The sequence below is a fragment of the Mustelus asterias genome, chromosome 12 (assembly GCF_964213995.1).
Source record: "Mustelus asterias chromosome 12, sMusAst1.hap1.1, whole genome shotgun sequence".
In the NCBI taxonomy this organism is placed as follows: Eukaryota; Metazoa; Chordata; class Chondrichthyes; order Carcharhiniformes; family Triakidae; genus Mustelus; species Mustelus asterias.
The window spans coordinates 110,464,840-110,489,832 of record NC_135812.1 but is presented as its reverse complement, the minus strand read 5'-3'; the positions used below and the strand labels follow the sequence as shown (position 1 = coordinate 110,489,832).

General features: G+C 50.4%; 1 protein-coding gene across 1 annotated transcript in view; it reads left to right on the top strand.

Annotated features, from left to right (window-relative positions):
• Positions 1 to 24,993, top strand: part of LOC144502070 (inactive rhomboid protein 2-like) — a 117,249-nt gene that overhangs the window by 84,754 nt on the left and 7,502 nt on the right. Inside the window, exon 15 of the mRNA XM_078226077.1 lies at positions 24,113 to 24,266. Within this exon, the coding sequence (XP_078082203.1) occupies positions 24,113 to 24,266 (154 nt within the window). The remainder of the gene's footprint in view (positions 1 to 24,112; positions 24,267 to 24,993) is intronic.

Genomic DNA, 24,993 nt, shown 5'->3' with positions numbered 1-24,993 from the left:
GGGGAGAGAGAGAGAGAGACGGAGTGGGGGAGAGAAAGAGACGGAGTGGGGGAGAGGGAGAGACGGAGCGGGGGACAGAGAGAGAGAGACGGAGCGGGGGAGAGAGAGAGATGGAGAAGGGGAGAGAGAGACGGAGTGGGGGAGAGAAAGAGACGGAGTGGGGGAGAGAAAGAGACGGAGTGGGGGAGAGAAAGAGACGGAGTGGGGGAGAGAAAGAGACGGAGTGGGGGAGAGAAAGAGACGGAGTGGGGGAGAGAAAGAGACGGAGTGGGGGAGAGAAAGAGACGGAGTGGGGGAGAGAAAGAGACGGAGTGGGGGAGAGAAAGAGACGGAGTGGGGGAGAGAAAGAGACGGAGTGGGGGAGAGAAAGAGACGGAGTGGGGGAGAGAAAGAGACGGAGTGGGGGAGAGAAAGAGACGGAGTGGGGGAGAGAAAGAGACGGAGTGGGGGACAGAGAGAGAGAGACGGAACGGGGGAGAGGGAGAGAGACAGAACGGAGGAGAGGGAGAGAGACGGAGCGGGGGAGAGGGAGAGAGACGGAGCGGGGGAGAGAGAGTGAGACGGAGCGGGGGAGAGAGAGAGAGAGAGAGACGGAGCGGGGGAGAGAGAGAGAGAGAGAGACAGAGCGGGGGAGAGAGAGAGAGACGGAGCGGGGGGGAGAGAGAGAGAGACGGAGCGGGGGGGAGAGAGAGAGAGACGGAGCGGGGGAGAGAGAGAGAGACGGAGCGGGGAGAGAGAGAGATGGAGCGGGGGAGAGAGAGAGAGATACGGAGCGGGGGAGAGGGAGAGGGAGAGAGACGGAGCGGGGGAGAGGGGGAGAGACGGAGCGGGGGAGAGACGGAGCAGGGGAGAGAGAGAGAGAACGGGGGAGAGGGAGACAGAGAGACAGGCAAAATCTCGTGTTCACCTGATGAAGGAGCAGAGCTCCAAAAGCTCGTGCTACCAAATACACCTGTTGGACTTTAACCTGGTGTGAGACATAGAACATAGAACATAGAAAGCCACAGCACAAACAGGCCCTTCGGCCCACAAGTTGCGCCGATCACATCCCCACCTCTAGGCCTATCTATAGCCCCCAATCCCATTAAATCCCATGTACTCATCCAGAAGTCTCTTAAAAGACCCCAACGAGTTTGCCTCCACCACCACCGACGTCAGCCGATTCCACTCACCCACCACCCTCTGAGTGAAAAACTTACCCCTGACATCCCCCCTGTACCTACCCCCCAGCACCTTAAACCTGTGTCCTCTCGTAGCAACCATTTCAGCCCTTGGAAATAGCCTCTGAGAGTCCACCCTATCCAGACCCCTCAACATCTTGTAAACCTCTATCAGGTCACCTCTCATCCTTCGTCTCTCCAGGGAGAAGAGACCAAGCTCCCTCAACCTATCCTCATAAGGCATGCCCCCCAATCCAGGCAACATCCTTGTAAATCTCCTCTGCACCCTTTCAATGGCTTCAACATCTTTCCTGTAATGAGGTGACCAGAACTGCGCGCAGTACTCCAAATGGGGTCTAACCAGGGTCCTATAAAGCTGCAGCATTATCTCCCGACTCCTAAACTCAATCCCTCGATTAATGAAGGCTAGTACGCCATACGCCTTCTTGACCGCATCCTCCACCTGCGAGGCCGATTTAAGAGTCCTATGGACCCGGACCCCAAGGTCCTTCTGATCCTCTACACTGCTAAGAATGGTACCCTTCATTTTATACTGCTGCTCCATCCCATTGGATCTGCCAAAATGGATCACCACACACTTATCCGGGTTGAAGTCCATCTGCCACTTCTCCGCCCAGTCTTGCATTCTATCTATGTCTCGCTGCAACTTCTGACATCCCTCCAAACTATCCACAACACCACCTACCTTGGTGTCGTCAGCAAACTTACCAACCCATCCCTCCACTTCCTCATCCAGGTCATTTATGAAAATGACAAACAGCAAGGGTCCCAGAACAGATCCCTGGGGCACTCCACTGGTCACTGACCTCCATGCAGAGAAAGACCCCTCCACAGCCACTCTCTGCCTTCTGCAGGCAAGCCAGTTCTGGATCCACAAGGCAACAGCCCCTTGGATCCCATGCCCTCTCACTTTCTCAAGAAGTCTTGCATGGGGGACCTTATCGAACGCTTTGCTGAAGTCCATATAGACCACATCCACCGCTCTTCCTTCGTCAATGTGCTTGGTCACATTTTCAAAGAACTCAACCAGGCTCGTAAGGCACGACCTGCCCCTGACAAAGCCGTGCTGACTACTTTTGATCATAGTAAACTTCTCTAGATGATCATAAATCCTGTCTCTCAGGATCCTCTCCATCAACTTACCAACCACTGAGGTTAGACTCACCGGTCGGTAATTTCCCGGGCTGTCCCTGTTCCCTTTCTTGAATATAGGGACCACATCCGCAATCCTCCAATCCTCCGGAACCTCTCCCGTCTCCATCGACGATGCAAAGATCATCGCCAAAGGCTCCGCAATCTCCTCCCTCGCCTCCCACAGTAACCTGGGGTACATCCCATCCGGTCCCGGCGACTTACCAACCTTGATGCCATTCAATAGTTCCAACACATCCTCTTTCTTTATGTCCACATGCTCGATCCTTTCTGTCCTCCGCAATCCAGCAGTACAACCACCCAGATCCCTTTCCACCGTGAATACCGAGGTAAAGTATTCATTAAGCACCTCCGCCATTTCTAACGGTTCCGCACAAACTTTTCCCCCTTCACCTTTTAAGGGTCCTATGCCTTCACATCTCATCCTTTTACTCTTGACATATTTGTAGAAAGCCTTGGGATTCTCCTTAATCTTACCCGCCAAGGTCTTCTCATGACCCCTTCTCGCTCTCCTAATTTCCTTCTTAAGCTCCTTCCTACATCGCGTATACTCCTCTAAATCCTTAACACCTCCTAGCTCTCTGAACCTTCTGTACGCCTCTCTTTTCTTATTCACCAGGTTCATCACAACCTTCGTGCACCACGGTTCCCGTACCCTACCAACACCCCCCTGTCTCATCGGAACGTTGTCATGCAGAGCTCCAGACAAACATTCCTTGAAAATCCTCCACTTTCCTTCGGTACTTTTCCCCAAGAATGCCTCCTTCCAATTTACCCGTCTAATTTCCTCCCTGATGACACTGTATTTCCCTTTACTCCAGAGAAACACTTTCCTAGCCTGCCTGACCCTATCTCTTTCCAATGCTATCGTGAAGGAGATAGAATTATGATCGCTATCCCCAAGATGCTCACCCACCGAGAGATCCTCCACCTGTCCAGGTTCATTAGCCAGCACCAGATCAAGAACAGCCTCTCCTCTAGTAGGCTTATCCACATACTGTGTCAGGAAACTCTCCTGGACACACCTAACAAACTCCTCTCCATCCAAACCCCTAGCCCTAGGGATATTCCAATCTATGTTTGGGAAATTAAAATCTCCCATCACGACAACTCTGTTATTCCTACATCTCTCCAGGATCTGTTTCCCCATCTGCTCCTCAACATCTCTGTTACTATTGGGCGGCCTATAGAAAACACCCAGCAAAGTTACCGACCCCTTCCTGTTCCTAACCTCCACCCACAGAGATTCCGTAGTCAGTCCTTCCACGGCGTCCACCTTCTCTACAGCCGTGACACTATCCCTGATCAACAGTGCCACTCCCCCCCCTCTCTTGCCTCCCTCCCTGTCCTTCCTGAAACATCTAAAACCCGGCACCTGAAGCACCCAGTCCTGTCCCTGAGACATCCAAGTCTCCGTAATGGCCACCACATCACAATTCGAAGCAGCAATCCACGCTCCAAGCTCATCCACTTTATTCACTACACTCCTGGCATTAAAATAGACACATCTCAGACCTTCAGCCTGAGCACTTCCCTTCTCCCTCACTCGTCTAACCTCCCTCTTACCCTGTCTACATTCCTTATCTATTTGCGAGCTAACCTCCTCGCTCTCAGTCCCCTCATTTCTATTCCCTCCCCCCAACCTTTCTAGTTTAAAGTCTCACCAGTAGACTTCTTATTAAAATTTGTGAGACATGGTTTTCCACTCACAAAGCCATGCTGACTGTCCCTAATCAGTCCTTGCGTCTGTAAATGCCTGGAGATCCTGTCTCTCAAAATACCTTCCAACAATTTACCCACTACAGATGTGAGGCTCACTGGCCTGTAGTTCCCAGGATTTTCCCTGCAGCCCTTTTTAAACAAAGGCACAACATTTGCCACCCTCCAATCTTCAGGCACCTCACCTGTGACTATCGATGATTCAAATATCTCTGCTCGGGGACCCGCAATTTCCTCCCTAGCCTCCCACAATGTCCTAGGATACACTTCATCAGGTCCCGGGGATTTATCTACCTTGATGCGCTTTAAGACTTCCAGCACTTCCTTCTCTGTAATATGTACACTCCTCAAGACATCACTATTTATTTCCCCAAGTTCCCTAAAATCCATGCTTTTCTCGACAGTAAATACTGATGAGAAATATTCATTTAGGATCTCACCCATCTCTTGTGGATCCGCACATAGATGACCTTGTTGATCCTTAAGAGGCCCTACTCTCTCCCTTGTTACTCTTTTGCCCTTTATGTATTTATAGATGCTCTTTGGATTCTCCTTTGCCTTATCTGCCAAAACAATCTTGTTGCCCTCCTGATTTCTCTCTGAACTCTACTCCTACATCCCCTATACTCTTCAAGGGATTCACTTGATCCCAGCTGCCTATGCATGTCCTGTGCCTCCTTCTTCTTCTTGACCAGGGCCTCAATATCCCGAGTTATCCAGTGTTCCCTACTTCTACCAGCCTTGCCCTTCACTCTTAGAGGAACATGTTTACCCTGAACCCTGGTTAACACACTTTTGAAAGCCTCCCACTTACCAGACATCCCTTTGTCTTCCCACAGATTCCCCCAAATAACTTTTGAAAGTTCCTGCCTGATACCATCAAAATTGGCCTTGCCCCAATTTAGAATTTTAACTTTTGGTCCAGACCTATCATTCTCCATGGCTATCTTAAAACTAATAGAATTATGGTCACTGGTCCCAAAGTGATCCCTCACTAACACTTCTGTCACCTGCCCTTCCTTATTTCCCAAGAGGAGGTCAAGTTTTTCCCCCCCTCTAGTCGGGCCATCCACAGACTGAATGAGAAACCATGAACTTACTCAGTTAATGGTAGGGCATTGGGGAGAGTTACAGGACATAGAGATCTAGAGGTATAGGTTCACAGCTCCTTGAAAGTGGAGTCACAGGTGGACAGAGTGGTGAAGAAGGCATTCGGCATGCTTGGTTTCATCGGTCAGAACATTGAATACAGGAATTGGGACATCTTGTAAGGCCACACTTGGAATACTGTGTACAGTTCTGGTCACCCTATTATAGAAAAGATATTATTAAACTAGAAAGAGTGAAGAAAAGATTTACTAGGATGCTAGCCCAGCACTTGATGATTTAGAACATAGAACATAGAAAGCCACAGCACAAACAGGCCCTTCGGCCCACAAGTTGCGCCGATCATATCCCTACCTCTAGGCCTATCTATAGCCCTCAATCCCATTAAATCCCATGTACTCATCCAGAAGTCTCTTAAAAGACCCCAACGAGTTTGCCTCCACCACCACCGACGTCAGCCGATTCCACTCACCCACCACCCTCTGAGTGAAAAACTTACCCCTGACATCTCCTCTGTACCTACCCCCCAGCACTTTAAACCTGTGTCCTCTCGTAGCAACCATTTCAGCCCTTGGAAATAGCCTCTGAGAGTCTACCCTATCCAGACCTCTCAACATCTTGTAAACCTCTATCAGGTCACCTCTCATCCTTCGTCTCTCCAGGGAGAAGAGACCAAGCTCCCTCAACCTATCCTCATAAGGCATGCCCCCCAATCCAGGCAACATCCTTGTAAATCTCCTCTGCACCCTTTCAATGGCTTCAACATCTTTCCTGTAATGAGGTGACCAGAACTGCGCGCAGTACTCCAAGTGGGGTCTAACCAGGGTCCTATAAAGCTGCAGCATTATCTCCCGACTCCTAAACTCAATCCCTCGATTAATGAAGGCTAGTACGCCGTACGCCTTCTTGACCGCATCCTCCACTTGCGAGGCCGATTTAAGAGTCCTATGGACCCGGACCCCAAGGTCCTTCTGATCCTCTACACTGCTAAGAATGGTACCCTTCATATTATACTGCTGCTTCATCCCATTGGATCTGCCAAAATGGATCACTACACACTTATCCGGGTTGAAGTCCATCTGCCACTTCTCCGCCCAGTCTTGCATTCTATCTATGTCTCGCTGCAACTTCTGACATCCCTCCAAACTATCCACAACACCACCTACCTTGGTGTCGTCAGCAAACTTGCCAACCCATCCCTCCACTTCCTCATCCAGGTCATTTATGAAAATGACAAACAGCAAGGGTCCCAGAACAGATCCCTGGGGCACTCCACTGGTCACTGACCTCCATGCAGAGAAAGACCCCTCCACAGCCACTCTCTGCCTTCTGCAGGCAAGCCAGTTCTGGATCCACAAGGCAACAGCCCCTTGGATCCCATGCCCTCTCATTTTCTCAAGACGTCTTGCATGGGGGACCTTATCGAACGCCTTGCTGAAGTCCATATAGACCACATCCACCGCTCTTCCTTCGTCAATGTGTTTGGTCACATTTTCAAAGAACTCAACCAGGCTCGTAAGGCACGACCTGCCCTTGACAAAGCCGTGCTGACTACTTTTGATCATACTAAACTTCTCTAGATGATCATAAATCCTGTCTCTCAGGATCCTCTCCATCAACTTACCAACCACTGAGGTTAGACCCACCGGTCGGTAATTTCCCGGGCTGTCCCTGTTCCCTTTCTTGAATATAGGGACCACATCTGCAATCCTCCGGAACCTCTCCCATCTCCATCGACGATGCAAAAATCATCGCCAAAGGCTCCGCAATCTCCTCCCTCGCCTCCCACAGTAACCTGGGGTACATCCCATCCGGTCCCGGCGACTTACCAACCTTGATGCCATTCAATAGTTCCAACACATCCTCTTTCTTTATGTCCACATGCTCGATCCTTTCTGTCCACCGCAAACCAGCAGTACAACCACCCAGATCCCTTTCCACCGTGAATACCGAGGTAAAGTATTCATTAAGCACCTCTGCCATTTCTAACGGTTCCGCACAAACTTTTCCCCCTTCACCTTTTAAGGGTCCTATGCCTTCACATCTCATCCTTTTACTCTTGACATATTTGTAGAAAGCCTTGGGATTCTCCTTAATCTTACCCGCCAAGGTCTTCTCATGACCCCTTCTCGCTCTCCTAATTTCCTTCTTAAGCTCCTTCCTACATCCCGTATACTCCTCTAAATCCTTAACACCTCCTAGCTCTCTGAACCTTCTGTACGCCTCTCTTTTCTTATTCACCAGGTTCATCACAACCTTCGTGCACCACGGTTCCCGTACCCTACCAACACCCCCCTGTCTCATCGGAACGTTGTCATGCAGAGCTCCAGACAAACATTCCTTGAGTTATAAGGAGAGGCTGGATAGACTGGGACTTTTGTCACTGGAGCGTAGGAAGCTGAGGGGTGATCTTATAGAGGTCTATAAAATAATGAGGGGCAAAGATCAGCTAGATAGTTAACCTCTTTTCCCAAAGGTAGGGGAGTCTAAAACTAGAGGGCATAGGTTTAAGGTGAGAGATGAGAGATGCAAAAGGGTCCCGAGGGGCAATTTTTTCACACAGAGGGTGGTGAGTGTCTGGAACAAGCTGCCAGAGGTAGTAGTAGAGGCGGGTACAATTTTGTCTTTTAAAAAGCATTTAGATAGTTACATGGGGACAATGGGTATAGAGGGATATGGGCCAAATGCGGGCAATTGGGACTCGCTTATTGGTAAAAAGTGAACAAGTTGGGCCGAAAGGCCTGTTTCCATGCTGGAAACCTCTATGAGGTTAGATGGATTGGCCATGTACACAATACTCCAGGTGTGGCCTCACCAATGCCCTATACATAGAACATAGAAAAGCTACAGCGCAAACAGGCCCTTCGGCCCACAAGTTGCGCCGAACATGTCCCTATCTACTCTGCTTACCTATAACCCTCTATCTTACTAACTTCCATGAACTTATCCAAAAGTCTCTTAAAAGACCCTATCGAATCCGCCTCCGGCAGCCGATTCCACACACCCTCTGAGTGAAAAACCTACCCCTAACATCTCCTCTGTACCTACTCCCCAGCACCCTAAACCTGTGACCTCTTATGGCAACCATTTCAGCCCAGGGTAAAAGCTTCTGAGAATCCACTCTATCAATACCTCTCAACATCTTATACACCTCTATCAGGTCACCTCTCATCCTTCGCTTCTCCAAGGAGAAAAGACCTAGCTCTCTCAACATATCCTCATAAGGCATGCCACCTAATCCAGGCAACATCCTTGTAAATCTCCTCTGCACCCTTTCTATGGCTTCCACATCCTTTCTGTAATGAGGCGACCAGAACTGGGCACAGTACTCCAGGTGGGGTCTGACCAGGGTCCTATACAGCTGCAGCATTATCTCCCGATTTCTAAACTCAATTCCTCTATTGATGAAGGTCAGTATTCCATACGCCTTCTTAACCACAGCCTCTACCTGCGGTGCTGCTTTGAGCGTCCTATGAACCCGGACCCCAAGATCCTTCTGATCTTCCACACTGCCAAGCGTCTTACCCTTAATATTATATTCTTTCATCCTATTCGACCTGCCAAAATGAACCACCACACACTTATCTGGGTTGAAGTCCATCTGCCACTTCTCCGCCCAGTCTTGCATCTTATCTATGTCTCGTTGCAACTGCTGACATCCCTCTACACTATCCACAACCCCACCAACCTTTGTGTCATCAGAAACTTGCCAACCCATCCTTCCACTTCCTCATCCAGGTCATTTATAAAAATCACAAAAAGCAAGGGTCCCAGAACAGATCCCTGGGGCACTCCACTGGTGTTCGACCTCCATGCTGAAAAAGACCCATCTACAACCACTCTTTGCCTTCTGTGGGCAAGCCAGTTCTGAATCCACAAGGCCACTTTGGGGCCACTGCTGTTTGTAATATTTATTAATGATCTGGATGAGGGTATAGTTGGGTGGATTAGCAAATTTGCTGATGACACCAAAGTCGGTGGTGTGGTAGACAGTGAGGAAGGGTGTCGTAGTTTGCAGGAAGACTTAGACAGGTTGCAAAGTTGGGCCGAGAGGTGGCGGATGGAGTTTAATGCGGAGAAGTGTGAGGTAATTCACTTTGGTAGGAATAACAGATGTGTTGAGTATAGGGCTAACGGGAGGACTTTGAATAGTGTGGAGGAGCAGAGGGATCTAGGTGTATGTGTGCATAGATCCCTGAAAGTTGGGAATCAAGTAGATAAGGTTGTTAAGAAGGCATATGGTGTCTTGGCGTTTATTGGTAGGGGGATTGAATTTAGGAGTCGTAGCGTTATGTTGCAACTGTACACAACTCTGGTGCGGCCGCACTTGGAGTACTGTGTGCAGTTCTGGTCCCCACATTACAGGAAGGATGTGGGGGCTTTGGAGAGGGTGCAGAGGAGGTTTACCAGGATGTTGCCTGGTATGGAGGGGAGATCCTATGAGGAGAGGCTGAGGGATTTGGGATTGTTTTCGCTGGAAAGGCGGCGGCTAAGAGGGAATCTTATTGAAACATATAAGATGATTAGAGGTTTAGATAGGGTGGATAGTGATAGCCTTTTTCCTCTGATGGAGAAATCCAGCACGAGGGGGCATGGCTTTAAATTGAGGGGGGGTAGTTATAGAACCGATGTCAGGGGTAGGTTCTTTACCCAGAGGGTGGTGAGGGATTGGAATGCCCTGCCAGCATCAGTAGTAAATGCGCCTAGTTTGGGGGCGTTTAAGAGATCCGTAGATAGGTTCATGGACGAAAAGAAATTGGTTTAGGTTGGAGGGTCACAGTTTTTTTTTTTAACTGGTCGGTGCAACATCGTGGGCCGAAGGGCCTGTTCTGCGCTGTAATGTTCTATGTTCTATGTTCTATGTTCAATGTCCCCTTGTATCCATGCCCCTTCACTTTCTCAATGAGCCTTGCATGGGGCACCCTATCAAACGCCTTACTGAAATCCATATAAACCACATCTACCGTTCTTCCCCCATCTATGTGTCTAGTCACATCTTCAAAAAACTCAATCAGACTCGTAAGGCATGATCTGCCTCGGACAAAGCCGTGCTGGCTACTTCTGATCATACTATTCCTTTCCAAATGTTCATAAATGCTGCCTCTCAGGATCTTCTCCATCAACTTACCAACCACTGAGGTTAGACTCACCGGTCTATAATTTCCTGGGCTATCTCTTCTCCCTTTCTTGAATAACGGAACCACATCCGCCATCCTCCAATCCTCCGGAACCTCTCCCATCTCCATTGACGATGCAAAGATCATTGCCAGAGGACCAGCAATCTCTTCCCTCGCCTCCCACAGTAACCTGGGGTACATCCCATCCAGTCCCGGCGATTTATCTAACTTGATGCTTTTCAACAGCTCCAACACATCCTCTTTCCTAATGTCCACACGCTCAATCTTCTCAGTCCACTGCAAGTCTGCACTGCAACTACCAAGATCCTTTTCCACTGTGAATACTGAAGTAAAGTATTCATTGAGTACCTCTGCCATTTCTACCGGTTCTATACAGACTTTCCCACCGTCACATTTGATAGGTCCTACTCCTTCACATCTTATCTTCTTGCTCTTAACATACTTGTAGAATTCCTTGGGATTTTCCTTTATCCTGTCTGCCAAGGCCTTCTCATGACCCCTTCTCGCTCTCCTAATTTCCTTCTTAAGCTCCTTCCTACATCCCGTATACTCCTCTAAATCCTTAACACCTCCTAGCTCTCTGAACCTTCTGTACGCCTCTCTTTTCTTATTCACCAGGTTCATCACAACCTTCGTGCACCACGGTTCCCGTACCCTACCAACACCCCCCTGTCTCATCGGAACGTTGTCATGCAGAGCTCCAGACAAACATTCCTTGAGTTATAAGGAGAGGCTGGATAGACTGGGACTTTTGTCACTGGAGCGTAGGAAGCTGAGGGGTGATCTTATAGAGGTCTATAAAATAATGAGGGGCAAAGATCAGCTAGATAGTTAACCTCTTTTCCCAAAGGTAGGGGAGTCTAAAACTAGAGGGCATAGGTTTAAGGTGAGAGATGAGAGATGCAAAAGGGTCCCGAGGGGCAATTTTTTCACACAGAGGGTGGTGAGTGTCTGGAACAAGCTGCCAGAGGTAGTAGTAGAGGCGGGTACAATTTTGTCTTTTAAAAAGCATTTAGATAGTTACATGGGGACAATGGGTATAGAGGGATATGGGCCAAATGCGGGCAATTGGGACTCGCTTATTGGTAAAAAGTGAACAAGTTGGGCCGAAAGGCCTGTTTCCATGCTGGAAACCTCTATGAGGTTAGATGGATTGGCCATGTACACAATACTCCAGGTGTGGCCTCACCAATGCCCTATACATAGAACATAGAAAAGCTACAGCGCAAACAGGCCCTTCGGCCCACAAGTTGCGCCGAACATGTCCCTATCTACTCTGCTTACCTATAACCCTCTATCTTACTAACTTCCATGAACTTATCCAAAAGTCTCTTAAAAGACCCTATCGAATCCGCCTCCGGCAGCCGATTCCACACACCCTCTGAGTGAAAAACCTACCCCTAACATCTCCTCTGTACCTACTCCCCAGCACCCTAAACCTGTGACCTCTTATGGCAACCATTTCAGCCCAGGGTAAAAGCTTCTGAGAATCCACTCTATCAATACCTCTCAACATCTTATACACCTCTATCAGGTCACCTCTCATCCTTCGCTTCTCCAAGGAGAAAAGACCTAGCTCTCTCAACATATCCTCATAAGGCATGCCACCTAATCCAGGCAACATCCTTGTAAATCTCCTCTGCACCCTTTCTATGGCTTCCACATCCTTTCTGTAATGAGGCGACCAGAACTGGGCACAGTACTCCAGGTGGGGTCTGACCAGGGTCCTATACAGCTGCAGCATTATCTCCCGATTTCTAAACTCAATTCCTCTATTGATGAAGGTCAGTATTCCATACGCCTTCTTAACCACAGCCTCTACCTGCGGTGCTGCTTTGAGCGTCCTATGAACCCGGACCCCAAGATCCTTCTGATCTTCCACACTGCCAAGCGTCTTACCCTTAATATTATATTCTTTCATCCTATTCGACCTGCCAAAATGAACCACCACACACTTATCTGGGTTGAAGTCCATCTGCCACTTCTCCGCCCAGTCTTGCATCTTATCTATGTCTCGTTGCAACTGCTGACATCCCTCTACACTATCCACAACCCCACCAACCTTTGTGTCATCAGAAACTTGCCAACCCATCCTTCCACTTCCTCATCCAGGTCATTTATAAAAATCACAAAAAGCAAGGGTCCCAGAACAGATCCCTGGGGCACTCCACTGGTGTTCGACCTCCATGCTGAAAAAGACCCATCTACAACCACTCTTTGCCTTCTGTGGGCAAGCCAGTTCTGAATCCACAAGGCCACTTTGGGGCCACTGCTGTTTGTAATATTTATTAATGATCTGGATGAGGGTATAGTTGGGTGGATTAGCAAATTTGCTGATGACACCAAAGTCGGTGGTGTGGTAGACAGTGAGGAAGGGTGTCGTAGTTTGCAGGAAGACTTAGACAGGTTGCAAAGTTGGGCCGAGAGGTGGCGGATGGAGTTTAATGCGGAGAAGTGTGAGGTAATTCACTTTGGTAGGAATAACAGATGTGTTGAGTATAGGGCTAACGGGAGGACTTTGAATAGTGTGGAGGAGCAGAGGGATCTAGGTGTATGTGTGCATAGATCCCTGAAAGTTGGGAATCAAGTAGATAAGGTTGTTAAGAAGGCATATGGTGTCTTGGCGTTTATTGGTAGGGGGATTGAATTTAGGAGTCGTAGCGTTATGTTGCAACTGTACACAACTCTGGTGCGGCCGCACTTGGAGTACTGTGTGCAGTTCTGGTCCCCACATTACAGGAAGGATGTGGGGGCTTTGGAGAGGGTGCAGAGGAGGTTTACCAGGATGTTGCCTGGTATGGAGGGGAGATCCTATGAGGAGAGGCTGAGGGATTTGGGATTGTTTTCGCTGGAAAGGCGGCGGCTAAGAGGGGATCTTATTGAAACATATAAGATGATTAGAGGTTTAGATAGGGTGGATAGTGATAGCCTTTTTCCTCTGATGGAGAAATCCAGCACGAGGGGGCATGGCTTTAAATTGAGGGGGGGTAGTTATAGAACCGATGTCAGGGGTAGGTTCTTTACCCAGAGGGTGGTGAGGGATTGGAATGCCCTGCCAGCATCAGTAGTAAATGCGCCTAGTTTGGGGGCGTTTAAGAGATCCGTAGATAGGTTCATGGACGAAAAGAAATTGGTTTAGGTTGGAGGGTCACAGTTTTTTTTTTTAACTGGTCGGTGCAACATCGTGGGCCGAAGGGCCTGTTCTGCGCTGTAATGTTCTATGTTCTATGTTCTATGTTCAATGTCCCCTTGTATCCATGCCCCTTCACTTTCTCAATGAGCCTTGCATGGGGCACCCTATCAAACGCCTTACTGAAATCCATATAAACCACATCTACCGTTCTTCCCCCATCTATGTGTCTAGTCACATCTTCAAAAAACTCAATCAGACTCGTAAGGCATGATCTGCCTCGGACAAAGCCGTGCTGGCTACTTCTGATCATACTATTCCTTTCCAAATGTTCATAAATGCTGCCTCTCAGGATCTTCTCCATCAACTTACCAACCACTGAGGTTAGACTCACCGGTCTATAATTTCCTGGGCTATCTCTTCTCCCTTTCTTGAATAACGGAACCACATCCGCCATCCTCCAATCCTCCGGAACCTCTCCCATCTCCATTGACGATGCAAAGATCATTGCCAGAGGACCAGCAATCTCTTCCCTCGCCTCCCACAGTAACCTGGGGTACATCCCATCCAGTCCCGGCGATTTATCTAACTTGATGCTTTTCAACAGCTCCAACACATCCTCTTTCCTAATGTCCACACGCTCAATCTTCTCAGTCCACTGCAAGTCTGCACTGCAACTACCAAGATCCTTTTCCACTGTGAATACTGAAGTAAAGTATTCATTGAGTACCTCTGCCATTTCTACCGGTTCTATACAGACTTTCCCACCGTCACATTTGATAGGTCCTACTCCTTCACATCTTATCTTCTTGCTCTTAACATACTTGTAGAATTCCTTGGGATTTTCCTTTATCCTGTCTGCCAAGGCCTTCTCATGACCCCTTCTCGCTCTCCTAATTTCCTTCTTAAGCTCCTTCCTACATCCCGTATACTCCTCTAAATCCTTAACACCTCCTAGCTCTCTGAACCTTCTGTACGCCTCTCTTTTCTTATTCACCAGGTTCATCACAACCTTCGTGCACCACGGTTCCCGTACCCTACCAACACCCCCCTGTCTCATCGGAACGTTGTCATGCAGAGCTCCAGACAAACATTCCTTGAGTTATAAGGAGAGGCTGGATAGACTGGGACTTTTGTCACTGGAGCGTAGGAAGCTGAGGGGTGATCTTATAGAGGTCTATAAAATAATGAGGGGCAAAGATCAGCTAGATAGTTAACCTCTTTTCCCAAAGGTAGGGGAGTCTAAAACTAGAGGGCATAGGTTTAAGGTGAGAGATGAGAGATGCAAAAGGGTCCCGAGGGGCAATTTTTTCACACAGAGGGTGGTGAGTGTCTGGAACAAGCTGCCAGAGGTAGTAGTAGAGGCGGGTACAATTTTGTCTTTTAAAAAGCATTTAGATAGTTACATGGGGACAATGGGTATAGAGGGATATGGGCCAAATGCGGGCAATTGGGACTCGCTTATTGGTAAAAAGTGAACAAGTTGGGCCGAAAGGCCTGTTTCCATGCTGGAAACCTCTATGAGGTTAGATGGATTGGCCATGTACACAATACTCCAGGTGTGGCCTCACCAATGCCCTATACATAGAACATAGAAAAGCTACAGCGCAAACAGGCCCTTCGGCCCACAAGTTGCGCCGAACATGTCCCTATCTACTCTGCTTACCTATAACCCTCTATCTTACTAACTTCCATGAACTTATCCAAAAGTCTCTTAAAAGACCCTATCGAATCCGCCTCCGGCAGCCGATTCCACACACCCTCTGAGTGAAAAACCTACCCCTAACATCTCCTCTGTACCTACTCCCCAGCACCCTAAACCTGTGACCTCTTATGGCAACCATTTCAGCCCAGGGTAAAAGCTTCTGAGAATCCACTCTATCAATACCTCTCAACATCTTATACACCTCTATCAGGTCACCTCTCATCCTTCGCTTCTCCAAGGAGAAAAGACCTAGCTCTCTCAACATATCCTCATAAGGCATGCCACCTAATCCAGGCAACATCCTTGTAAATCTCCTCTGCACCCTTTCTATGGCTTCCACATCCTTTCTGTAATGAGGCGACCAGAACTGGGCACAGTACTCCAGGTGGGGTCTGACCAGGGTCCTATACAGCTGCAGCATTATCTCCCGATTTCTAAACTCAATTCCTCTATTGATGAAGGTCAGTATTCCATACGCCTTCTTAACCACAGCCTCTACCTGCGGTGCTGCTTTGAGCGTCCTATGAACCCGGACCCCAAGATCCTTCTGATCTTCCACACTGCCAAGCGTCTTACCCTTAATATTATATTCTTTCATCCTATTCGACCTGCCAAAATGAACCACCACACACTTATCTGGGTTGAAGTCCATCTGCCACTTCTCCGCCCAGTCTTGCATCTTATCTATGTCTCGTTGCAACTGCTGACATCCCTCTACACTATCCACAACCCCACCAACCTTTGTGTCATCAGAAACTTGCCAACCCATCCTTCCACTTCCTCATCCAGGTCATTTATAAAAATCACAAAAAGCAAGGGTCCCAGAACAGATCCCTGGGGCACTCCACTGGTGTTCGACCTCCATGCTGAAAAAGACCCATCTACAACCACTCTTTGCCTTCTGTGGGCAAGCCAGTTCTGAATCCACAAGGCCACTTTGGGGCCACTGCTGTTTGTAATATTTATTAATGATCTGGATGAGGGTATAGTTGGGTGGATTAGCAAATTTGCTGATGACACCAAAGTCGGTGGTGTGGTAGACAGTGAGGAAGGGTGTCGTAGTTTGCAGGAAGACTTAGACAGGTTGCAAAGTTGGGCCGAGAGGTGGCGGGTGGAGTTTAATGCGGAGAAGTGTGAGGTAATTCACTTTGGTAGGAATAACAGATGTGTTGAGTATAGGGCTAACGGGAGGACTTTGAATAGTGTGGAGGAGCAGAGGGATCTAGGTGTATGTGTGCATAGATCCCTGAAAGTTGGGAATCAAGTAGATAAGGTTGTTAAGAAGGCATATGGTGTCTTGGCGTTTATTGGTAGGGGGATTGAATTTAGGAGTCGTAGCGTTATGTTGCAACTGTACACAACTCTGGTGCGGCCGCACTTGGAGTACTGTGTGCAGTTCTGGTCCCCACATTACAGGAAGGATGTGGGGGCTTTGGAGAGGGTGCAGAGGAGGTTTACCAGGATGTTGCCTGGTATGGAGGGGAGATCCTATGAGGAGAGGCTGAGGGATTTGGGATTGTTTTCGCTGGAAAGGCGGCGGCTAAGAGGGGATCTTATTGAAACATATAAGATGATTAGAGGTTTAGATAGGGTGGATAGTGATAGCCTTTTTCCTCTGATGGAGAAATCCAGCACGAGGGGGCATGGCTTTAAATTGAGGGGGGGTAGTTATAGAACCGATGTCAGGGGTAGGTTCTTTACCCAGAGGGTGGTGAGGGATTGGAATGCCCTGCCAGCATCAGTAGTAAATGCGCCTAGTTTGGGGGCGTTTAAGAGATCCGTAGATAGGTTCATGGACGAAAAGAAATTGGTTTAGGTTGGAGGGTCACAGTTTTTTTTTTTAACTGGTCGGTGCAACATCGTGGGCCGAAGGGCCTGTTCTGCGCTGTAATGTTCTATGTTCTATGTTCTATGTTCAATGTCCCCTTGTATCCATGCCCCTTCACTTTCTCAATGAGCCTTGCATGGGGCACCCTATCAAACGCCTTACTGAAATCCATATAAACCACATCTACCGTTCTTCCCCCATCTATGTGTCTAGTCACATCTTCAAAAAACTCAATCAGACTCGTAAGGCATGATCTGCCTCGGACAAAGCCGTGCTGGCTACTTCTGATCATACTATTCCTTTCCAAATGTTCATAAATGCTGCCTCTCAGGATCTTCTCCATCAACTTACCAACCACTGAGGTTAGACTCACCGGTCTATAATTTCCTGGGCTATCTCTTCTCCCTTTCTTGAATAACGGAACCACATCCGCCATCCTCCAATCCTCCGGAACCTCTCCCATCTCCATTGACGATGCAAAGATCATTGCCAGAGGACCAGCAATCTCTTCCCTCGCCTCCCACAGTAACCTGGGGTACATCCCATCCAGTCCCGGCGATTTATCTAACTTGATGCTTTTCAACAGCTCCAACACATCCTCTTTCCTAATGTCCACACGCTCAATCTTCTCAGTCCACTGCAAGTCTGCACTGCAACTACCAAGATCCTTTTCCACTGTGAATACTGAAGTAAAGTATTCATTGAGTACCTCTGCCATTTCTACCGGTTCTATACAGACTTTCCCACCGTCACATTTGATAGGTCCTACTCCTTCACATCTTATCTTCTTGCTCTTAACATACTTGTAGAATTCCTTGGGATTTTCCTTTATCCTGTCTGCCAAGGCCTTCTCATGACCCCTTCTTGCTCTTCTAATTTCCCTCTTAAGTTCCTTCCTACTAGTCGTATACTCTTCTAGATTTCTAACATTACCTAGCTCCCTGAACCTTTTGTAGGCTTTTCTTTTCTTCTTGACTAAATTCGTTACAGCTTTCGTGCACCATGGTTCCTGTGACTTACCATAACTCCCCTGTCTCATTGGAACGTTGCTGTGTAGAGCTCCAGACAAATTTTCCTTGAAAATTTGCCACATTTCTTCTGTACATTTCCCTGAGAAAACCTCCTTCCAATTTATGCCTCTAATTTCCTGCCTAATAGCCTCATAATTGCCCTTACTCCAAATAAACACTTTCCTCGCTTGACTGATCCTATCTCTCTCCAATGCTAATGTAAAGGAGATAGAGTTATGATCACTATCCCCAAAATGCTCCCCCACTGAGAGATCTGACACCTGTCCAGGTTCATTCCCTAATACCAAATCAAGTACAGCCTCTCCTCTTGTAGGCTTATCCACATACTGTGTCAGGAAGCCCTCCTGAACACACCTAACAAACTCCTCCCCATCTAAACCACTTACCCTAGGGATATTCCAATCGATATTTGGGAAATTAAAATCTCCCATCACGACCACTCTGTTATTATCACATCTCTCCAGGATCTGCTTCCCAATCTGCTCCTCCACATCTCTGCTACTATTGGGCGGCCTATAGAAAACAGCCAGTAAAGTTATTGACCCCTTCCTGTTGCGAACCTCCACCCACAGAGATTCCGTAGACAATCCCTCTGTGGCATCCATCTTTTCTACAGCCGTGACACTATCCCTGATCAACAGTGCCACTCCCCACCTCTTTTGCCTCCTTCCCTGTCCCTTCTAACCCTAACCCTAACCCTAACCCTAACCCTAACCCTAACCGGGATCTGTTTTGGGGCCACTGCTGTTTGTAATATTTATTAATGATCTGGATGAGGGTATAGTTGGGTGGATTAGCAAATTTGCTGATGACACCAAAGTCGGTGGTGTGGTAGACAGTGAGGAAGGGTGTCGTAGTTTGCAGGAAGACTTAGACAGGTTGCAAAGTTGGGCCGAGAGGTGGCGGATGGAGTTTAATGCGGAGAAGTGTGAGGTAATTCACTTTGGTAGGAATAACAGATGTGTTGAGTATAGGGCTAACGGGAGGACTTTGAATAGTGTGGAGGAGCAGAGGAATCTAGGTGTATGTGTGCATAGATCCCTGAAAGTTGGGAATCAAGTAGATAAGGTTGTTAAGAAGGCATATGGTGTCTTGGCGTTTATTGGTAGGGGGATTGAATTTAGGAGTCGTAGCGTTATGTTGCAACTGTACACAACTCTGGTGCGGCCGCACTTGGAGTACTGTGTGCAGTTCTGGTCCCCACATTACAGGAAGGATGTGGGGGCTTTGGAGAGGGTGCAGAGGAGGTTTACCAGGATGTTGCCTGGTATGGAGGGGAGATCCTATGAGGAGAGGCTGAGGGATTTGGGATTGTTTTCGCTGGAAAGGCGGCGGCTAAGAGGGGATCTTATTGAAACATATAAGATGATTAGAGGTTTAGATAGGGTGGATAGTGATAGCCTTTTTCCTCTGATGGAGAAATCCAGCACGAGGGGGCATGGCTTTAAATTGAGGGGGGGTAGTTATAGAACCGATGTCAGGGGTAGGTTCTTTACCCAGAGGGTGGTGAGGGATTGGAATGCCCTGCCAGCATCAGTTGTAAATGCACCTAGTTTGGGGGCGTTTAAGAGATCCGTAGATAGGTTCATGGACGAAAAGAAATTGGTTAGGTTGGAGGGTCACAGTTTTTTTTTTAACTGGTCGGTGCAACATCGTGGGCCGAAGGGCCTGTTCTGCGCTGTAATGTTCTATGTTCTATGTTCTATGTTCTGAAACATCTGAAACCCGGCACTTGAAGTATCCAGTCCTGTCCCTGAGATAACCAAGTCTCTGTAATGGCCACCACATCACACTTCCAAGTAGTGATCCACGCTCTAAGCTCATCCATTTTGTTCACTACACTCCTTGTGTTAAAATACACACATCTCAACCCTTCGGTCTGAGCGCTCCCCTTCCCCTTCACCTGCCTATCCTCCCTCTCACACTGTCTCCAAGCCCCTTTTATTTTTAAGCTAACCTCCTCTCTCCCAGTCACCTCATTTTGATTCCCACCCCCCAACATTCTAGTTTAAACACTCCCCAGTAGCCTTAGCAAACCTTCCCGCCAGGATATTGGTCCCCCCCCCGGAATTAAATGAAACCCGTCCTTTTTGTACAGGTCGCACCTGCCCCTAAAGAGCTCCCAATGATCCAGGAACCTGAATCCCTGACCCCTGCTCCAATCCCTCAGCCACGCATTTATCCTCCACCTTATTCCATTCCTTCCCTCACTGTCTCGTGGCACAGGCAGCAATCCCGAGATTACTACCTTAGCGTTCCTTCTTCTTAACTCCCTACCTAACTTCCTATATTCTCCTTTCATAACCCCTTCCCCTTTCCTGCCTATACCAGTGGTAACAGTATGCACCACGACCTCTGGCTCCTCTCCCTCCCACTTGCACCAGGTGGGCGGCACTGTGGCACAGTGGTTAGCGCTGCTGCCTCACAGCGCCAGGGACCTGGGTTCGATTCCTGGCTTGGGTCACCGTCTGTGCGGAGTTTGCACATTCTCCTCGTGTCTGTGTGGGTTTCCTCCGGGTGCTCCAGTTTCCTCCCACAGTCCAAAGATGTGCTGATTAGGTTGATTGGCCATGCTAAAAATTGCCCTTAGTGACCATCTGTGTAGATTAGAGGGATTAGTTGGTAAATATGTAGGGATATGGGGGTAGGGCTTGGGTGGGATTGTGGTCGGTGCAGACTCGATGGGCCGAATGGCCTCTTTCTGTACTGCAGGGTTTCTATGATTTCTATGATTTCAGGATTTCTTGGATACGGTCAGAGGGATCCCTGATCCCGGCACCAGGAAGGCAAACCACCATCTGCGTTTCTCGACTTCCTCCACAAAAACGCCTGTCTGACCCCCTCACTGTAGAGTCCCCGATCACCACCGTCTTCCTCCTCCTTTCCTTACCCTTCTGTGCTACAAGGCCGGACTCCACGCCGGAGGCACGACCACTGCTGCTTCCACCAGGTGGGCCGTCCACCCCAACAGTACTCAAACAAGAGTACTTATTTTTAAGAGGCACAACCACTGGGGTACTCTCTACCACCTGACTTTTTCCTTTCCTGACTGTGACCCACTTGCCTGCTTCTTGTGGCCCCGGTGTGACCACCTGCCCATAACTCCTATCTATCACCTCCTCGTTTTCCCTGACCAGACGAAGGTCATCGAGCTGCAGCTCCAGCTCCCTAACTCGGTCCCTTAGGGGCCGCAGCTCGACGCACCTGGCGCAGATATGCACTTCTAGGAGACTAGGAGACTCCACGACCTCCCACATCCGGCACTGAGAACAGCAAACTGGCTTCACATTCATAATGCCCCTTTTCCTCAGATTCCACAGGGAAAGAACTAAGATTTAAAAGTTGAAAAACAAAAAAAAATTTTTTTTTTCTTTAAACGTACCCTCCCTCGCCCGTTTCCCCCTAAGCCCGTTGAGCCAAAGCCCTTCAGCTCTCACTCTGCTGCCTGCTCACCTCGCTGCCCCTACCCACTACAAAGCTGCCCGCTGAATAGTGCAGCCTGCCTTTTAAAACCTCGCGCGCTAAATGACCCCTTCCCAGGTCACCCCGCTTTTACCGTTAAAAATAATAAACTTTTAAAAACAAAAACCCCGCTAAAAATCAGATACAGCAAGAAAACCAGTAAAAAGCTTCCTCCACAAGTCCCTCCTCTCAGCTTGCTCCACTCGAAACAAAGGGCTTGATACAATTGCAATAAAACATCCCTATCCCTATACACAAATCCTCTCGCTATGAAGGCCAACATACCATTTGCCTTCTTTACTGCCTGTTGTACCTGCACGCTTACTTTCAGCGACTGATGCACGAGGACTCCAAGGTCTCGCTGAATATCCACCTCTCATTTAACCCCTGTTAAAATCATAGGTGCGCAATCTGGATTGGACGTGACTAACAGCAGAAACTGTGTCAGAAAGGCCTCAAAATATAGTGAAAAGTAAACTTGATTAACCAGTCGCAATCCAGTAATATATTCAGCCACACAGTCATAGAGTAGAATAGAATCATTGAATCCCTGCAGTGCAGAAAGAGGCCATTCAGCCCATCGAATCTGTACCAATCACAATCCCATCCAGGCCCTATCCCCGTAACCTCACATATTTACCCTGGCTAATTCCCCCTGACACTAGGGTCAATTTAGCATAGCCAATCCACCTAACCCGCACGTCTTTGGACTGTGGGAGGGACCCGGAGCACCCGGAGGAAACCCACGCAGACATGGGGAGAACGTGCAGATTCCACACAGACAGTGACCCAAGCCGCACAGATGGCGTAAACACAATTAAAAATTGAGAGAGTCCATCAACTGAATCAATAATTCAATAAAGTACAGACCAATCCCTGTACAGCTCATGTTATTCAAAGTACTTCTTGAAATGATTACATTTTCTTGTTCATTTGGATTAAATTAAAGCTGAGACACATTTATAAAAGCAAAGATTTTCCAAGATTTCAAATTGTTTTTGAAGAAAGTTCAAGAGCTTAAAACACTCACACAACACAGCGAGGCTGCTGGATTTTACCACAGCTCCAACCACATCCACTGCCCCCCACACTGCTCCACTGCGCCTCACACTGCTCCCTTGACCCGCCTACTGCTCCACTGCCCCACTCACTGCTCCACCCACTGACCCCCCTGCTCTCCCCCACTGACCCCTACTGCCCCACCCACTGCCCCACCCTCTTCCCCCAGCCACTGCCCCCGCCACTGCCCGTCCACTGCCCCCCCGCTGCCCTCCTCGCTGCCCCCCCTCACTGCCTCCTCTGCTCCCCCCACTGCCCCACCCCCTACTGCCCCCCCCACTGCTCCCCCACTGCCCCTTCACTGCCCCACCCCCCACTGCCCCACCCCCCGCTGCCCCACCCCCCGCTGCCCCACCCCCCGCTGCCCCACCCCCCGCTGCCCCACCCCCCGCAGCCCCACCCCCCGCTGCCCCACCCCCCGCTGCCCCACCCCCCGCCGCCCCACCCCCGCCGCCCCACCCCCCGCCGCCCCACCCCCCGCCGCCCCACCCCCCGCCGCCCCACCCCCCGCCGCCCCACCCCCCGCCGCCCCACCCCCCGCCGCCCCACCCCCCGCCGCCCCACCCCCCGCCGCCCCACCCCCCGCCGCCCCACCCCCCGCCGCCCCACCCCCCGCCGCCCCACCCCCGGCCGCCCCACCCCCGGCCGCCCCACCCCCCGCCGCCCCACCCCCCGCCGCCCCACCCCCCGCCGCCCCACCCCCCGCCGCCCCACCCCCCGCCGCCCCACCCCCCGCCGCCCCACCCCCCGCCGCCCCACCCCCCGCCGCCCCACCCCCCGCCGCCCCACCCCCCGCCGCCCCACCGCCCGCCGCCCCACCCCCCGCCGCCCCACCCCCCGCCGCCCCACCCCCCGCCGCCCCACCCCCCGCCGCCCCACCCCCCGCCGCCCCAGCCCCCGCCGCCCCAGCCCCCGCCGCCCCAGCCCCCGCCGCCCCAACCCCCGCCGCCCCAACCCCCGCCGCCCCAACCCCCGCCGCCCCAACCCCCGCCGCCCCAACCCCCGCCGCCCCAACCCCCGCCGCCCCAACCCCCGCCGCCCCAACCCCCGCCGCCCCAACCCCCGCCGCCCCAACCCCCGCCGCCCCAACCCCCGCCGCCCCAACCCCCGCCGCCCCAACCCCCGCCGCCCCAACCCCCGCCTCCCCAACCCCCGCCGCCCCAACCCCCGCCGCCCCAACCCCCGCCGCCCCAACCCCCGCCGCCCCAACCCCCGCCGCCCCAGCCCCCGCCGCCCCAGCCCCCGCCGCCCCAGCCCCCGCCGCCCCAACCCCCGCCGCCCCAACCCCCGCCGTCCCACCCCCCCCCCGTCCCACCCCCGCCGTCCCACCCCCCCCCCCACGTCCCACCCCCCCCCTGTCCCACCCCCCCCCTGTCCCACCCCCCCCCTGTCCCACCCCCCCGCTGTCCCACCCCCCCGCTGCCCCCACCGCCCCCACTACCCTCCCCCCACCCCCACTGCCCCACTGCTATTTTTGGTTGAGATGTCAAAGCTGTCCTGGTGAAAGGGGAGAATGAGGCTGTATTTTACTGATAGATTTCTCTCTCCATCCCCTTTCTGTCTCTCTCCCCCACCCTCTCCACCCTGTCTCTCTCTGCAGGATTATCCACTGCCTCCTCACTGTGATCTTCCAGATGACCATCCTACGTGATCTGGAGAAGTTGGCAGGTTGGCTGCGCATTTCAATCATCTATATCCTGAGTGGAATCATCGGCAACTTGGCAAGCGCAATAGTCCTGCCATACAGAGCAGAGGTACACATTTGGGTACACACCTGGGTACACACCTGGGTACACAGCTGGACTATTGGGGCTCATTCTGGGGTAGGTGAGACCTCTACAAACGGGATGGTCTACACCTGAACCAGAGGGGTACCAATATCCTGGGGGGAAATTTGCTAATGCTCTTCGGGAGGGTTTAAACTAATTCAGCAGAAACTAATTCAGCAGGGGGATGGGAACCTGAATTGTAGATCCAGTGTACAGGAGGTTGAGAGTAGTGAGGTCATGGATAAGGTTTCAGAGTCACAGGAGTGTACAGGCAGGCAGGAAGGTGGTTTGAAGTGTGTATACTTCAATGCCAGGAGCATCCGGAATAAGGTGGGTGAACTTGCAGCATGGGTTGGTACCTGGGACTTCGATGTTGTGGCTATTTCGGAGACATGGATAGAGCAGGGACAGGAATGGTTGTTGCAGGTTCCGGGGTTTAGATGTTTCAGTAAGAGCAGGGAAGGTGGTAAAAGAGGGGGAGGTGTGGCATTGTTAGTCAAGGACAGTATTACGGTGGCAGAAAGGACATTTGATGAGGACTCGTCTACTGAGGTAGTATGGGCTGAGGTTAGAAACAGGAAAGGAGAGGTCACCCTGTTGGGGGTTTTCTATAGGCCTCTGAAAAGTTCCAGAGATGTAGAGGAAAGGATTGCAAAGATGATTCTGGATAGGAGCGAAAGTAACAGGGTAGTTGTTATGGGGGACTTTAACT